The sequence below is a fragment of the Peromyscus leucopus genome, chromosome 8a, assembly GCF_004664715.2.
Source record: "Peromyscus leucopus breed LL Stock chromosome 8a, UCI_PerLeu_2.1, whole genome shotgun sequence".
NCBI lineage: Eukaryota > Metazoa > Chordata > Mammalia > Rodentia > Cricetidae > Peromyscus > Peromyscus leucopus.
Genome location: NC_051085.1, coordinates 34,510,547 through 34,529,026, shown reverse-complemented (window position 1 = coordinate 34,529,026; position 18,480 = coordinate 34,510,547). Strand labels below are relative to the sequence as shown.

General features: G+C 41.0%; 1 protein-coding gene across 7 annotated transcripts in view; it reads left to right on the top strand.

The window, feature by feature from the left end:
• Utrn (utrophin) overlaps positions 1-18,480 on the top strand; it is a 514,855-nt gene that overhangs the window by 170,260 nt on the left and 326,115 nt on the right. For all 7 annotated transcript variants that reach the window (XM_028861232.2, XM_028861242.2, XM_028861237.2 and 4 more), the window contains 5 exons: positions 405-550; positions 1,720-1,932; positions 10,503-10,616; positions 11,472-11,627; positions 16,533-16,703. In XM_028861232.2, coding sequence (XP_028717065.1) covers positions 405-550; positions 1,720-1,932; positions 10,503-10,616; positions 11,472-11,627; positions 16,533-16,703 — 800 coding nt within the window. The remainder of the gene's footprint in view (positions 1-404; positions 551-1,719; positions 1,933-10,502; positions 10,617-11,471; positions 11,628-16,532; positions 16,704-18,480) is intronic.

Sequence of the window (18,480 nt, the reverse complement as noted above, 5' to 3'; positions counted from 1 at the left end):
TTGTGTACACTCATGGGATGTCAGGGAGGCTGGGGGAGGGATCTTTGCTTTCTTTTCTTCTTTGTGTAGCGGTTGGGGAAGGGGAGGTCGTGCGAGACAAAAGGAATGTTGTCCTTCAAGCTTCATCCAGACATTTCACCATGATCAAATGAAGAAAAATGATAGCGAGTTAATATTTCAAACGTCGGCCTCCGGAGGAACGAAGCCACAATCTGTCTGTTTGAAATGCCAGAGGGATGACCTATTTGATTAACCAACAGAGGTTCTTTTCAATTGGAATCATGGGGTCTAATTTATTATCTATTGGAATCTTTTTACTAAATATAAAAGATTAATGGTGCAGACAATAATAGTATTAGGTTTCTACGTTGTTGTCCCCGAAGTAAGTATGTTTAAATCATCAGAGCTGAAGAGCCAACCTGGACCTGCATACTTGGAAACATTGAAGACCCTGAAAGAGGTGCTAAGTGAGTCAGAAAAAAAGGCCCAGACATCTCTGAACGCCCTTGATGATCTCACGAAGGCGGAGCAGGCCCTGCAGGAGAAAAAGGTAACCTGTGTGTGAGAACTCTATTTCTGACGGCTCATGTTATGCATTTGAAGTCGTCGTTTTTCAGCAATTTAAAAAGAAAATGGCTGTTCTTTGGTTAAGTCTTTAAAAATGATCAAGACTTGATTATAAAGGTGGCAGATTTAAAGACGATTTTAACTTTTGCTTATTATTTGCTAGTGGTAGTATTGTGAAGGTGGGTGCGTGCTGAGTCCAGAGGGCAACGCTGGGGGCTTGGTTTTCTCTTTCGCTCTGAGTTCCAGGGATAGAATTGAGGTCTTCAGTCTCTGTGGCGGCTGTCTTCATCTATTGAACTACCCTGCACCTAAGAATTTATAATTTGTAGCTTAATTACCTCAATCAATTTATATGAGGTCCAGAAAAGATACATCATTAAATGTTACCAGAAAAAAAAAAGTATTTTCTTACACTTCACATAAAATTCTAAACCTGTTCATAGTCTGCTAAATATCTCCCCTAAAATGAGGTGAGGTGTATTAGTTGTATTAGTTGAACTGATTTTTTTTTCTTTTTTCTTTTTTGGAGACAGGGTTCCATTCTATAGTGCAGGCTGGCCTAGAACTGACAGCAATCCCTCTGCCTCAGTGCTGGGATGGTTGCGATGAGCCACCATGCCAAGCCTGAATTGATACTAAATGTTTTGTTGGCTAAACTGTTTCCCTGCTTTTTTCTTAGTGGCCCTAAGGCTCTGCATTGTCGTGCCTGATAAAAGAGACCAACTCTTGACCTTGTGTTCTTGACCCACTGTGTGTGCTGTGCCAGGGGTTTTCAGTGTACAGAATGCATTATGCCGTCCCCACAAAACTCCTGAAGAGAAAGCTCTGATTTTTCTGATTATGACTTTTTTTAATGTTATTTAAGTAAGATACTTTCCTTCCCTCTTTTCACTGTGTGTGTGTATCAGTATATATCTTACTACCACATCTGTGCAGATACATACATTGTTGTGTATGATATATATCTATATCATATTACTACACATGTGCAGACACATACATTCTTGTGTATGTATCATACTACTATACCTGTGCAGATATATACGTTGTTATATTGTTGTATATGATATATATCTCATATTACTACACCTGTGCAGATACATACAGTGTTATATTGTTGTGTATGGTTTTAATCTTTTGAAACTTTTTCAGGCTCTTGATGAAACCCTTGAGAATCACAAACCTACATTACATAAACTTTCAGAAGAAACAAAGATTTTGGAGAAAAATGTGCTTCCTGATGTGGGAAAAACATATAAACAAGAATTTGATGATGTCCAGGGGAAATGGAATAAAGTAAAGGCCAAGGTTTCCAGAGATTTACATTTGCTTGAGGAAATCATCCCCAGACTCAGAGATTTTGAGGTAAATCAAGAGGCCAAGAGGAGTTGAAGCTTGTTTCAGGGGCGCATAGTGATTATCACATAAGATTGGAATGTCTGCTTTCTGAATATTTGGCATTCTTTCTGGTCCCACATTATTATATGCTTAAGTTGGGATTTATAATTTGCTTATCAAAGGCGTACTTTTAATGTGCTGGTAAGCACGTGCACTTCTTTTGTCTTGTAGAGAAGGCCTCTTGGTAGAGGTGAACTAGACCTTGACAAGCACATAGCTTAATAATGGTTAAAATAAAATTTCAGCATGGGGGGCTCTACATGGCATTTGAACCAGTGATCAGAGTATTGTGGTGACTAGTTATAGTGGAAGGAGTTTACCTAGTTAGTAGTAGAGAATGGAGAGGGGGCATGGGGAAAGGTCTCACATACCCTAGGCTGGCCTAAAATTTGCTACATAGTCAAGGGTGACCTTGAACTTCTGGTCCTTCAGTCTCCACCTCTCAGGTGCTGAAATTACAGGTGTGTGCCACTGTACCTGCCTTTTAAAGCAGGGGTAGGGATTACACTCAGGGGTTTATGCTAAGGAAGCACTCTGCCGCACAACTTCAGGTGTCTCCACTGCAAGTGAGTAACTTTTACAACCTTCTGCCGTGCTCCCAGAAGGTGGACATCTTACAATGATGTAAATGAGATTTATGTCTGTGACTGCAAAAATTTTTGATGATGCTCCTACAGTGGCTTATCAATGGCTCACAACCAACAGTGGTATTTTTCCTCCCATCCTAAGATGTGTGTTAGTCTAAAGACATTTTTTGGTTGTCACGGCCATGGCATAGGGATGGGGTAAGCAGGCAACACTGGAGGGTTAGAAACCCAGGATGCAGCTAGCTGTTTTATAGCACACAGGTTGACCCTCACAGAAGCAGAACCACTTAGTCCCAAGTGGAAGCCGTTCAAGGTTGACCCAGGCTGTGTGAACTGTTTCTATGTCTTCAAATCTAAATCTTAGCTCTGTTAGGGGAATTCATGAGTGACTCCTGAAGAGTTTGTTTGAGGGTTAGTTAAATGTAAGTTTCTTTCCTGTTGCTGCTGTGATAAGACATACTGACCAAAGCCACTTACAGGAGGCAAGGGTTTACGCTTCTGATCGCAGTCCATTGTTGAGGGCAGGATCTCAAGCAGACTCTTAAAGCAGAAACCATAGAAGAACACGGCTTGCTGGCTTGCTCGCAGACCTATGCATACCTGGCTTTTTGTCTACAGTCCTAGGTCCCCTGCCCAGAGAATGGTCCTCTTACATGAAGTCAGTTAGCCATCAAGACTATTTCCTACCGACATACCCACAGGCCAGTTGGATCTGGCCAGTCCCTCCATTGAGAGTCCCTAACTCTGGCCCGTGTGAAGTTGACATTTAAAGCTAACTAGGATGGTGTGCCAGTATTTGAATATGGAATTTCAAGAGAATAAAAATCCTTCTAAAACACAGAAGAGAGTCCTGGGCTTAGCCTAATCTAGTTTTAGACTTTACTTCAGTGTTGTTACTATTCTTGCCATTATTAGTACTTGTTGTTGGTTGTTTTTGGTCTTTTGGGGGGCCCACCACCCAGCTCCCAAATAAATCACACACATGGAGGCTTATTCTTAATTATAAATGCCTGGCCTTAGTTTGTCTTAGTTTCTAGCTAGCTTTCCTTATCTTAAATTATCCTGTTTACCTTACGCCTCTGGGATTTTCCCATTCTCTTACTTCTGTGTATCTTACTCTTACTCCGCGGCTTGCTGTGTAGCTGGGTGGCTGGCCCCTGGAGTCCTCCTCCTTTTCTGGCTACTTCTCCTTTTCACTCCTGTCTCCCAGATTTCTCCTTCTATTTATTCTCTCTGCCTGCCAGCCCCACCTATCCTTTCTCCTGCCTTGCTATTGGCTCTTCAGCTCTTTATTAGACCATCAGGTGTTTTAGACAGGCACAGTAACACAGCTTCACAGAGCTAAACAAATGCAACATAAACAAAAGTAACACACCTTAAAATAATATCCTACTACAAGTACTTTTAGTGGTCAGTTGGAGACTGTGTTAAATATATTAAATATAAATATTAACGATATTCCCCATCAAACACACGGGTTTCTATTCAAATATTTGCTATTACAGTAGCAGAGTTTAATGTCCTGTTATTTTTTTGTTTTGCTTTGACAGGTAAACAAGGCTGCTGATAGTTATTTGTATTCATTCTTTAATTGTCCAATTTTATGATGCAAACACATGTCTGATTTTAATGCTAAAGGCACTCATGCTTACTTAGTGGCTTCAAAGGAATTGCTTGTTAATTCACATGGGAAAACTTCAAAGTTTCCATTGCAAAGTTACAAGATAATTGCAGTCAGTAGTCATTCACAGGATAGCCTTTTCCTTATTCTGTGTCCTTATGCATGTTTTAGTCTTTAAAGTTTCATTCTTTAAAGCACTGTGCCCCAGCAGGTGTTAGATTTACTGCCAATTCGTGGAGTTTCTTAGCGATAAAGTAGTGGAATTGTTTGTTTCACTTAATTAAATCAATTCATTTATTTTCTTGAGACAGAGCTTCACTATGTAGGTGTGGACACTACTGTGCATGGTGAAAGTCAGAGATCTCCGATTTTTTAAAATACATTTTTAATCATATATATAATACATGAAGATTGCTGTTGTGCAGATATTGAACAATATAGATATACTCACTGCCAACAATATTCTTGTTCTCATTTCTATTTCCTTTCCTGGTGACAGCTCATATTTACAGTGAGTCCGTGAAGGGTTTTAATGCACACGCAGTCCATTTATACTAGTAATTTGAATCTGTATTTTTTCCTTGCATGATAGAATACATTATAGTAGATCCTGGTGGAGGACATTGTTAGATCGAAAGGAAATTCCATTTCCCCAAATTCCAAAAGGCAGAAGGGACAAATGTCTACTTGTGATGCCTCTTAGCATGCCAAAGTGCATGCCGACCTCCAGGTTCCCTCAGCATCCCGAGCACCTGCTATACATTAAAGTCCACGCTAGCATCCCACCGATCCCTTCTCACAGCCTTCCTTTACCCTAAACTCCCTCTAGCTCGGGAGCTTCCCTTCCCCCACCTTCTCATTCTCCTTACAAGCCTGCTATTCCAGCCATGCTTTGTCTTTTGTCCGCTCTCTCCTTCTCTTCCTCTCTCTGTCCTCCCTACGCACGGGCTCTCCCTCTCTCCCTCCCTGCTCTGCTCCTGCTTTCATGGCCACGCCCAGTCTGTGGGCCATGTTCAGTCTACTGCGCTCTTTCCCTGCTCTGGACTCTTCCCAGTGCCTCTGGCTGTGCTCACTCTCACTTATCTCACAAAAACCTTCCACTTAACCATATCGTGGGGTGGCCATGTCGGCACCTCATACATCTGGTGCTGAAATCCCGGCAGGAGCACGAATGGATCCCTTTCCAAGGGTCTGGGCCTCTCCTAACCAAACCAAACTGCTGATTCGACTCTGCTAGGATGTGGACCAGTTGTTTCTGCGGGTTTCTGCCACCCACCATATTCAACTCCAAATTCTGGAATCCACCCACCTCTTCAGCTGCTTCTTCTCTCCACCTGCTTTCCTCCCCACATGCCCTCAGCTCCCCCCTAGAGCTTAGTGGAATCCTCCCCCTGGCTGAGTTCCTGTTGTCCACCCTTTCTTCTCCTTTTCTAATCTTTCTCCTCAGGCTCAGGGATTCCATTATGCCTCACTGCAAAGGGACTCAGTACAGCTCAGTCGGTGGCCAAAGATGACACATTAGCTTTCCAAATGCTCACAAGATTGTAACACCTTCTCCCACAAGACAAATGGTCCCCCAATCTCCTGTCTTTAAACTTTCTCTGCTCTGTAAATACCTTCCCTTACCCATAACACGGAGTGGTCACATTGTCAGTTTATACAGGCATTTCAATAGCTAGTAGAGTGCCGAGCTTAGAGAATGAATCCCAGTACTCAGAAAAAGTCTTTCAAGAATATAGCACCTTTAGAGGGTGACTTCATTTTTGTGATGTGCTTTTTTTTCTTCTCCTGTTAGTGCTGCGATATTTGTAAGGGGGAGGGGTATCTCTGTGTTTATGTAAATGCTTGTAGTTGTCTCTTATTTTCTTGGCATTTGGTGACATTTCCTGTGTCTTCATAGCTAATTCCTTATGTATAGGCTGAGGTTAGACCTCTGTGCTCTTTCACAGTGCTAGACACAAGTGTGGGCTTAAATTCTGCTCTGTGCTGTGCGTGACAGCAGAAATGCTCCTTTGCACTTTGACAAACCATCATTCCTTACCTGGCAGCAAGAAACAGGCAATTTTTTTTGTTGTTATTGATTTTACTGATAGGATTTTATGAATTATGAGGACAAAATAAAATCCAAGGAGGCTCGTTTTTTTCTCAGCTCCTTTTCCTCTCTCATCCGCAATAGTAATATCTTGGATATCACTGGGCCTGTGATATATTTTGTATCATTTCCTTTCCCCTACTCCAGATCCTACAGTGTAGAATATACCTGGAACATTACTAGCACATCCCCAGATGCACACAAACCCTGGTGTGCCCCTTGGCTCTGGGGACAGTACCTTGCCGCCCTCCTGCCCCTCCAGGCACAGGCCCTCCTCCTACAGCCTACTTCCCCAAAATTCCATCACTCTTTCACTCGACTCCTGCTTCTCATCTCATACTTTGGAAATTCATCTTCCCACCGATGCCAAAGACTTCGGCACGGGACCTGGTTATCCTCACCGGAGTAAAATGTTCACCCTTATCACGTGGTCCCTGCGTCTTCCTTGCCTAGCTCAACTCTGTCCCCACTGTGAGCAGCATCAGACGGGCGGTCATCATGGACCCTGGACTATGCCTTCCTCTGGGCATGTCATGCACTTGCTGGCATATCACCTCCCTGGGGCTGATTCTTTAAGAACAAACGCACCTGCACATCCTTCCCCTTCTGTCATTGTACTGTGTGGCCTCCCATCTACACCCAGTGGAGTTTTACCATGCTTAGAACTATAAGTTTTCTCCTTCCTCTCAGGGAATGATCTCTTTGAAGATAGAACTCTGCAGGGTGCCCAGGCAAGTAAGAGGATGTGAAGGAGGCGATGAATGGCAGCGATGGGAATGAAGTGCTCAGTAGGTGTGTCAGAACAGTGTTCACTGTCTTGGACTACATAGTCTAAAACTCACTCCTCCCCACTGTCCACACAGCTGTCTGCTCACTCATCTTCCTGCAGTTGCTCAAGCTCAGAGTCACTCACCCAACCAATGTGTTCCGCCCCAGAACGCAGAAAGGACATGCTGGCACTCTGCCATTGAGGAAACAGGTTTTTAAATTATTATTTTGGAAGTATTTCAGAATAAATATAAGAAAGAATAAAATCTGTATTTAGCTAATGTAACCTTTCTAAGGAACACAAACCTGGTATAATAATTAATATATTGCCTCCTCCATCATTTTTATTCAGTCCAGGGGACAATTCCACATCGTGGATTTAGGGACATGGGGATAGATAAGCTGATGTAGAGGCGGTATTGTTCTTTGTCTTCATCTCTGTGACATAACACTGTTTCAGGACAGTATTTTGAGCAGGTTTTTGTTATTTGTTGAAACTATAGGTAGTATCTGCTACAGGCTCTGGAATGCTTCAAACCTGAGCAAAATAGGAAGCTCTTTAAATTACTGCACTAATTCTGTTTTCACAGCTGGTTTTCTCTGTGTCTTGGGGTAGAAATTAACAGCTTAAAAATCTGCAGACATTCCAGCTGATGGGGGAGCAGGGAGAGAACAATGTCAGGAATGTAGCTGTCATCAAGTGTGAGGGCTGCTGTGTACCTTGGCGTCTCAGGCTCTTGTGTCCAGAGTCTCCAGGCTTTAAAATGCTTCTGTCTCCAGCTCAGGAGAGGGACAGGGGAAGGTGTGAAGGGATTGTTTCCTTGACCTTACATTCCTTCTCTGTGACCCTGAACCAGGGTGTTGCCTGCTCAAGAAGTTTCTGCAGGAATGGTCGCTGTTTTCAAAATTTCAACCATTCTAAAGGAGAATCTTTGATTTTTTAAGTTCCTCCAATTTCATCTTCACTTGACTATTTGGGAGTAAAAATGGGAATAAGAAATGGTGCCTGTCTTACACTAGGACTGATTGCTTTTTTTTTTTGGGAGATATTTTTATTAGAAATTTACTGATTGTGTGTGTGTGTGTGTGTGTGTGTGTGTGTAAAAGAAACAGAGATAGAAACATAGAGAAAGACAGACAGGAAGACAGACACACACACACACACACACACACACACACACACACACACACACAGATAAAGAGAATATATGTGTGATCATAAGACTGTTTGGAGCCCAAAGGCAAGATGATTGTCTACAGGCTATTTTTTGAAACAAGGTCTCCCCCTGAGACCTGGGGCTCTCAGACTAGGCTACCCTGGCTGGCCAGCCAGCCCCAGGAATCTACCTGTTTTCCTTTTCCCAGCCTTTGGAAAACAATGCTGTGCCATTATTTTCTCACCATGCTGTGCCAGGTGAAACTCAGGTCCCCAAACTTACCAGGCAAGGACTTTATGGGCTGAGTAAGCTCCTAAGCTCCTACTAGACACTTAAAACATATTTATTTATAAGAAGTAAAGTTTCCCATCCTGATCTATAGAGAGAGTTCCAGGACAGTTAGGGCTGTTACACAGAGAAACCCTGTCTCAAAAAACCAAAAAAAAAAAAAAAAAAAAAAAAAAGAAAAGAAGTTTCCCAAAGAACTGTGTGCATGTATGTATGTGGTGTGTGTGTGTGTGTGTGTGTGTGTGTGTGTGTGTGTGTGTGTATTCATATGTTTGTCTGTTAACTTGGATAGAGGCAAAGAGACTATAATTCATTGTTTTAGATGAGAAACACATAAGTGCTTTCGCTGTGTGATTTTTAAGTGGATAGAGAAACTGTATTATTATTCTTGGAGCTCTTTTATGTTCTTTGTAACTTAGCTGCATGCCCTTGGGGCATGGGGCTCTGAGAACAGAGCCCTATTCCTCTCTAAGGGCAGTGAGTACTCCTGTCTGCCGAGATATCTCTCCAGCACCATTTTATTAGCATCTATTAATTTTAGACAATGGGTGTTGTTATGACATTTGCAGGAAAGCAGTGCCATTGGCTTATGAATATTAGTTGGAAAAATAAAAAAAACTCAACAACAAGGAACCCAATCTAAACCAACCAACCAGCTGACCAAACCAAAGCCACATGCCCGACAGACAATTCTATTTCTCTGTCAGACTCTTCCAAGTAGAAGACACTTAGAAGAATGGCAGGTAGGAGATTGGAAAGGCTAAAAATTTTAATTATTCTGTCGGCTTGCTGTTGGTCTATTCTTTATTGTCAACATAACAAAGCGACATTTAGTATTTACAGTGACCCAATTCTACAGTTAAATTAGCAGTCAAGCAATATTTGAGACGGGAAGCTTATTTTGAAGTAATTACTGAGAATACTGGGGTTTTAGTGAATCACAGTGTTAAGGCAGATGTATTTAAGAACAAACACAAAAGAAAGCACGGGACAAATGCACAGTGAGAAAAATCCAAAATCATTTTAGGTGGTATTTTATAGATAAAACATCTGTGTGGTAAGTTCCGTCTTTGTGATTCATTCCAGCTTCATATGAATAATAAAAATTGTTTGGTTTGTTTGGCATATTAGAGGATTATTAAATAATTTTTGTTATTTCTGGAGCATGTGCGTCAGAATTCTTTGTGCATTACCTGGCTGTACTGCCCTAGAAATGTCACAAAAGAAGAAATACTTAATCATCACAGGACTAGGGAGACACATGGTAGCCACTTTTGGATTTGATCATTCAAATTGATTTTATATCTAGGATTGAACAAGAGAGAACTGAAGAGACTTCAAAGAAACATATTAGAGAAATTTACAAGGCAGACTAAGCACTGATGGAATGGGAGGCCTTGGGGAAAATGGCTACCTCTTCAGTATTGAAGTTTAGGTGGGGCTAACGTTGTCTTCTATCCAGCCACATCTATGTGATCTCCTCTCCAAAGTCGTCTTCTTCTAAGAAATGTTTGCCTTCTCTTTGTTCTTAGTAACTTTGAACAGTTGAAAGATCGGAAGTAGACAGTAACTAGTTCTGTTTTCAAGGAAGGAGGCGTCCCACAGTAGAATGAAGAGTGGTAGATTGTGTTTCCTTCATGATGCTGTATATTTACTCCTTAGTTTAGAGAAAAATTGCTCTAGGTTAGTTAAAAAGAAAAGATTTTTTTCAGTTGATTATAACTAGATTAGCATTTTTCCTTGTAATTTGAATATTAGTCCTAAATATGCTTGCCTTTAAACAAAAGTAGTTCATTCCAGAGTGTTTTGAGGCTTGTGGACTTATTGCTAGGCTGTCATTTTTTTAAGAATTATTTTCCAAGTGGGGGGGGGTGCTTAAAAAGGAAATGAAGTAAATGAAAATGATGTTATCAAAGTTTTGAGAAGTTCTCTCTCTTTTTTTTTTTGTAGTTGCTGTTGAGCTTGAGATGTAGTGGGTTGAATGTCACTGATAATATCCCCCTCTGTTATTGTGTTTGATTTAGGCTGACGCAGACGTCATTGAGAAGTGGATGGGTGCTGTGAAAGACTTCCTAATGAAAGAGCAGGCTGCCCAAGGAGATACTGCTGATCTGCAGCGGCAGCTTGACCAGTGTGCTGTGAGTTCTGCTGGGCGGGCACTCCTATTCAGATAAATAACATGTTCTTCTTGTTCTTTGTCATTTGATGTTATTAAAATTGTAAGAATGGGACATATGAAGTCTAGATAAAGTGTCTTTTATTCTAAAGCTTTTATTTTGGCTTTATAGCTAATAAAAGACAGATTGTTCACATTTTATTGCTGCCCATGGTTATAGAATTTGTGATGAGAACAAGAGCAAATTAATTTCCTCAGAAGCTGCTCTCTTCTGTTACAGTGATGATCTTAATGTAAAGATTACCATGAGGGTGTTGCTGTCATTGTATCATCTGATGAGCCTTTATGAGAAGCATATCTAACAAATGAAATGTACTAGTAATCCTACATGCAATGTATGCTCAATGAAGTCATCAGGCATCTCTAAATCAGTGGTTCTCAACCTTTCCTATTCTGCGACTCTTTAATTCAGTTCTTCATGTTGTGGTGACCCCCAACTATGAAATTATTTTGTTGCTACTTCATAATTGTAATAATTTTGCTGCTGTTATGAATCATCATGTAAATATCTGATATGCAGGATATATGAGTCCCCAAAGGGATCGCAACCCTCAAGTTGAGAAGCATTGCGCTAAATTAATTAAAAGTAGTGTTTCCCAATGAAATTAAAGTATGTTTAATCTATTTTTTAGCAAGTGACTGTCTTAAATGCCAAGCGAAATGAATTTCTTGAAGCGAGGCATCTCTTAAGTAGTTGAGAATCCTGACTCCCAGGCAGTATGTCCTAGAAGTATCTTCAGGATTGGACAGACAGATGTGATACTGATATCCATTTACATGGGAGTAGATTCAACATGGGCTTCTTTCCTATATTCAGACATTTGCTAGTGAGATCGAAACAGTTGAATCATCTCTGAAAAACATGAGAGAAATAGAGACTAACCTTCAAAGCTGTCCTGTCACTGGAGTCAAGACGTGGGTACAGACAAGGCTGGTGGACTACCAAGCTCAACTGGAGAAATACAGCAAAGAGGTGAGTGATTCACCTTCCCTAGGAAGAGAGGCACACTGTTAATGGCTTCTCTTGACCAGAAAAATTAAAATAAAAAAAAAAAGTGGTACAGAACTTTTACAGGAAAACAAAACACACACACACAAATATATATGTATACATACATATACGTGTGTGTGTATATATATATATATGCACACACCTATATATATATATATATATATATATATATATATACATTTTTTTTTTAAATTAAGGAAGAATTTGTTTACTCAGTGGGACTCATGACTTGACTTTCCTTTCTTATTTAAATCCAGCTCCACACATTCATTTATGATAGTTGTCTTGCCTTGAGGACATTTGAGTGTGGTATCCACTAATTATAGCTATTAATCTTTGAGGCAGCAGATACTCATTAATCAACTGCAGTTTAGAATTTTGTTAATTAGCGTCTGTGGCCCAGCCTCTGTGCTCTGGGACACAGCAATGCCCAGGCAAACTTTCCTCTTGAGAAGTTCACATTCCTGTGAGGCAGGTGAACTATCAGGGAGAATGGCCAAGAGCTAAGAGAAGGTGGGTATTGTTTCGAATAGGTTGGCCAGGGACTTGCTCACACTGGGGCACTGCAGTAGAGAACTGAGTAAAGGAGGAGGTGGGCCATGCCAGATTCGGGTGAGAATGTGCAGTATGGGGCATTTCCAGTTCTGAAGCTCAGCTGTGGTGTGTGTGGTGTGTTTATTGAGGACCCCAGGCACTGTATCTGAAATAGAGTGAGTGGAGCTAGTGACATGGAAAATAAGAATACCCGAGGTCATAAGGTAAGGTGGGGATAGGCATTCACTGGGGGCAAGCACTTTGCATTTGATTTGATGATGTCAACTAGTTTGAGAGGTTTTTTAACAGTTGTTAACTTATTTTGGTTGTTATTACTATGAGTGTAAATGTATTGGTGCCTTGTGTGCATGGAGAGATCAAGTACAACTAGTAGGAGTCAGTTCTCTTTTGTTGTGTGAGTCTGGGTGATTGAACTCAGTTCCCCAGGCTTGGCTGCAAGTACCTTTATCTACTGAACTATCTCACTAGCCCAAGTTTGAGAGTTTTGAGCAGGGATGTGTCATGTGGCAGACTTTTTAAGGTCCCTTCAGCTTTCAGGTTGATCGTTTAATTCAGAAAGCCTTCAGGAAGCAGGACAGTACTTAGGTCATTGCAGACTTGAAGAGGGAGGATGACCTCTTGGGTCAGAGAGGGTTCGTCTGAGGTCATGAGACACACCATGTGTGGGTTCTTTGGAAACAGACAGGGCTTGGGTAGAGGATGATGTATGATGGAAAAGTGAAGGTCAGGGTGGCTCAAGAGATTGGCAAAGGGTCTACTTTGAGTTGTGGTGCTGTCCATTCAAATGATAAGAACTCAGGAAGAGACACTTCTTGGGGCACCCGAAGTGATGAGTCCTTTTCTGGAAGGATCGAGGTCTAGATGACTCCACACATGCAAATGGTGCTTCTTTTTCTCCTTTTAAAATTTTAGCTTTTTGTTTTTTTAGTGCCCTTGGGGCATGGGAACCGGAAGAAAGTGAGTAAGAGAAGTGAATAAAGCCAGGGTTATGTGAGTCCTTACGCTGGGTTAGCTCAGTTGAAAATCAAGCTTTAACTTTGACAAGGTAGAAGCTTTTGATGGCCCTGAGGAAAATGCATTCCCTAGAGTGGTGGGGACAGAAGTGATGCTGGACCGTGGAGAAGGAATGGGAAGTAAGGAAGGAGTTGAGTATAACCAACGGTGAGCAACCACTCTCTAGAGGAAAGCCAAAAAATAGGGTGTGACCTGGAGTTGGGAAAGGAGTGGTCATTTTGTCGCTTAGTAATGAGAAATAGTACAGGGAACAACTTCCCTTAGAATATGTGACACACAAAACAAAACAAAACAAAAGACAATTGAGTATGTTGGGAAGTGAAGCCTGGTTATGGGACTGAGGACTGAGGACCACTTCCAAGGGATGTCTGCTTACTGCCATGCAAAGGAGAGCATGTCAGGGTTGTGAAGACCCACACAGTAGGTTGTCTCTGTCTGCTCTGTTACCTTGGAAAAATAATGGTGGCTTATATGTAGCTGAGTGAATGCCAGTGGTGAAAAAAAGAGGAGAAAATGGAAAATTCCATCATATTCTACAGACCATGCTGGGACTACTAGATTCTTGATATAATGCTTTTTGGCTAATGTTTATATTGGTATATCTTATGTTGGCATCATTGAATGTTTTGTTCTTGTTTTAGCCCAATTCCTTCATTCTGAACATGTTTAAATGTGGAGAAAAATTCAAATAATGGTAGAGGGAAACACCTATGGACTGGTTTCAAGATTGGTTAATAGCTAGTCTTGTATTACACTTTGTTTGTCTGTGAAAATCTGCTTTATATAGGAAGTTGAAATTAAATATTAAAGACTATTACAAAGTCAAAATGTCATTACCAAACTTAAGAAAACAATCTTTTTGTAATATCATTGAATACACTAGCCAAATTTGTGTTTCTGTATCTGCTTCATAATGTATAATAGCTGGGGTTTTGTCTAAGTAAATAGTGTGGTTCCTAAGTGATATTGAGAAACAAGCAGCTATGTGGCATCCATCCATTTATCTGCTATCTCCCTGTATCCATCCACTCATTCATCTATCCTTCATCTTCCATCATCTTCATCCATCTATCACCTGTCATCACCATCTATTGTGTGTCATATATATCCACCCATCTATCATCCTTCCCCATTCATCTTCTCATTCACTTGCTCGCTCCCTCATTCACTCATAACAATATAAAATCTGCTGTGAATTCTATTTGATTTGAAATATGGGAAGAAAATTTCGGAGTCTTCAGCAAGAAGTAGCTACATGTTGTATGGGTAGTTAGTTAACTAGATCAGTTCTAGACAGTTTATATTAGTCATTAGTTAAAATTTTAAAAAAGTTTTGGAGAATATTTTTTTATTGTAGTTAGCAAAAATAGGTATGTCTGGGGCTGGAGAGATGGTTCAACAGTTAAAAGCTCTTGCAGCTCTTGCAGAGGACCCAGGTTCCATTCCCAGCACACTCATGGTAGCTAACAGCACCCTCATGGTAGCTAACAGCCTATAACTCCAGTTCCTGAGGATCTTGATGCCCTCTTCTGGCTTCCATGGGCACTGCATGCACATGGCATACAAGCCAAACATGCCTTGGGGGGGGGGGGAGTAAAAAAACAAAACAAAACAAAAACAAAAACAAAAAGCTCCACAGAAATGTGTCTTACCTATGTTCTCACAAAAGAAATTATCACTGTTCTAAAATACAAAATATATAGTTGTGATTTTGCAGGTTTTGTTTTCAACTTTTCTATGAATCTATTAAAATGTTAGAACTCAGAAAATGCAAACAATGAAAACCTTTGGAAGTGAGTCTAAGAGTCTACATTTTATATGATTATATTACATTACACACACACTATATATATACATATACATATATATATATATACATACATATATATATATATATATATATATATATATATATATATATATATATATATATATATATATTAAGAGCTGCCTAAGTGAAAGTGTTGACCACCCAGCGTGGGAGCGGCAGCACTCTGCTGCTTGGCTTCTCCATAGAGTAACAGCCCAGCTGAGGGGTGGGCACTGAAAAAAGTTCCCTGTCTATTTTTAAGCCTGGGCTCCTGTTTGGAGGAAGGGAACAGGAAAGCCACTAACTGTTCCTTAACCCACCCTCTTATTCCTGGCCTGGCCTCTGGTCCCTGTCAGGCAGCTCTGGTGAGATGGCCTCCACACTGACATGTAATTCGAGCAGCAGGCTGGTGGACGTGTCAGGGGAAGGTTGTGCTATTCCTGTGCAACAGGATCGGCTCCTCCAGCTGCAGTCACTTTGTGGTTAGGGGAAGGCACTCTGGCACTATTTCCAGACTTCTCTGAAGAACTTCGCAAAGTTACTGAACCAGATTCAGATAGATAGCCATTTTCAAATGTATCTTCTACTTTCTTTCTTTAATTTAATTTTATTTTTATTTTATATGCCTTGCTGTTTTGGCTATATGTATGTGTGTGTAGAGTGTCGCATCTCCTGGAACTGGAGTTAAAGTTACAGCCAGTTGGAAGCTGCCATGTGGATGCTGGAAATTGAACCTGCATTCTCTGGAAGAGCAGCAAATGCGCTTAACTGCTGAGCCATCTCTCCAGCCTGTCTTCTTTCTAACCAGCATTTTGTAGGATAATATCTTATGGACATCTTTTATAATAGCTCTTCTCACTCTCAGTTTTCTCCCTATTTTTGAGAGCTGGTCTCACTCTGTAGACCAGGCTGGCCCCAGATCCACCTGCTTCTGCCTCCCAAGTGCTGGTATTAAAGGAATATGCAACCATGCCCAGTTCCACTCTCATTTTAAGAAGTGAGGACACAATGGGAATTCTGCTTCCTGCTCTTCTTTTTTCAAAATAATAAACAGTATTACAATAAAATTGTATTTGTTGTACATACCTTTATTGCTACAGGTTAATTTCCTACATGTGGAATTAATGGGTCAGAAACCAAGCTGCATTGGAGGCAGAAGCCTCCTCCCTACTGCCTAGCTTTCACAGTGCTGGAAGGTACTGTGAAGGATACCAGGGAGGAAAAAACACCAGCTGTGAACCCTAGTTTCAGAGTTACAGTAGGTATTTTCAGGCTCGGTTCATGTCTAAAATGTTGTACAGAATTCATTATATTTTCATTATTCCTTACATTACATAGCATCAGCACAGGATGTATAAAAAGTTTTACTTGAATATTAAAACATCAGACTTGAAATTTATCACAGTGTCTTTAAATATTAAAGGGCAGAACTCGGCATCTGGTGTATTAAAATTTATTTACTGAGCGGGATGGCTTTTCCTTTTTAGGTTGCTATTCAAAAAAGTAAGTTGTCTGATAGTCAGGAAAAAGCCACGAACTTGAAAAAGGACTTGGCCGAGATGCAGGAGTGGATGGCTCAGGCTGAAGAGGAGTACCTGGAGAGGGACTTCGAGTACAAATCTCCTGAGGAACTGGAGAGTGCCGTGGAGGAAATGAAGGTGAGAGACCCTCCACTGGGCCCCTTGCCTCTTTATGCTAATCAGTCTGTCAGCCCCTCCTCTTTATGCTAATCAGTCTGCCAGTCCCTCCTCCTCTTTATGCTAACCAGTCTACCAGTCCCTCCTCTTTATGCTAATATGTCTGCCAGCCCTGCCTCTTTATGCTAATAAGTCTGACAGCCCCTCCTCTTTATGCTAACCAGTCTACCAGTCCCTCCTCTTTATGCTAATAAGTCTGCCAGCCCTGCCTCTTTATGCTAATCAGTCTGTCAGTCCATTACCTATGGCACTGCACAGAGCCATATAGACTAGTCTTGCTGTCACAGTAGGACTTGAATTTTAAAAGAATGAGATGAGTGGAAGAGCAGCTGTGGTGATTTTAGTTGAGAAAGGAGGCTGATGCCAGTCCGCTGGTGCGAGTCCACCTCAGAGTTGATGCCATGAGGTCCCTGTGGACAGTCATGTAGGTTATATAGCCTTGGGGAGCTACAGAGGACTGCAGGGTCTCCAAGAAGGGCTGTGCAGAGAAACTGTGCTTTTTTCCCTTTTTGTCGTAGTAAACCCGTTTAATATAAATTAACCATTTTAGCATTTTCTCAGTGTATATTTTGTGGTGTTAATTATCGTCACAGTGGCTGTTTCCAGGAAGAGAAATTTTTGGTAAGGAGCAAAGGAGACTTCACGTTAGTTGGAGGTCATCCTGGATCGACTGGGTTTAATTCCAGTCAGTACTGGGGGCCCACAGGCACCCTAGAATGTCCTAGAAGCAGGAAGCAGGTCTGCTGTCAGTACTGGGGGCACATGAGAACCCCAAAACATCCTTAGAGTAGGAGGCAGGGATATACAAAGAAGATAAGGTGAAGATAAGTTGGAGTCACAGGCTAGGGTTCTAGAAACTTCTATTCCTGTGTCGGTAGCTGTTCTTATATAATAAAATAACTGGGCCTCAGTCCCACATTGCCTCCACTATTCTTCAAACATGAGGACATGAGTCTCTCTTTTCCTAAAATATCAAGTGATATGGTATATGGTTACTGCACAGTTAACTTGCCCAATAGTATATCCAAGGCAAAATTTTCTGTGCAGATAATTTTTAAAAAGAGATTTTATGTGATGCTCATGCACACCATCTCTAAGTCAGCACACATGAAAAGAGGCTTACTTAGGCCGTGGAAAGCACTGAAATATTTTTTTGTTGTTTGTAGCTCTTTTTGAATTTTTTTTATTTTTATTTTAGGTATAGACAACATTTTAAAGGTAGCCTACTATATAAAGCACAACTACCCCATTTATCTCTGGCACTGTTGGAATTATAGTTTGGTGCTATTTTTTTTTAAAGTCATTACAGTTGAGAGCTGAGAAAGATGAGATTAAAATCTTTGATTGGGCGGCACTCTATTTATTTTTATTCTTCCAAACAGCCATTAGGAATTTAAAAGCGACTACACTTAATTACTTTCCCCTCACCCTGGGGAGCTGGAATCCATTAAGCAGTAAAGAAAGCTAAGAGGGAAAGTGGAAGGCTGTTGCAGGTAGATTTTCTTGCATATGAGATTAAGCACCTTGAGTGCAGAGAGGAAGCTGGGAGGCAGCTATTTCTAGACCAGGTTGTCCAGTGGAACTTCATCTTTGATGTGCTGCTGTTCATTATGGGAAGGATGGATGTACATACCTATGTTCTGGGAAGAAAAATGCTTTTTATTTTACAAGGATTTGTGGGACATTTTAACAAATGCCTCTGCCAGGGTATCCTGCCATTTTTGGGGTGGTTTATTTA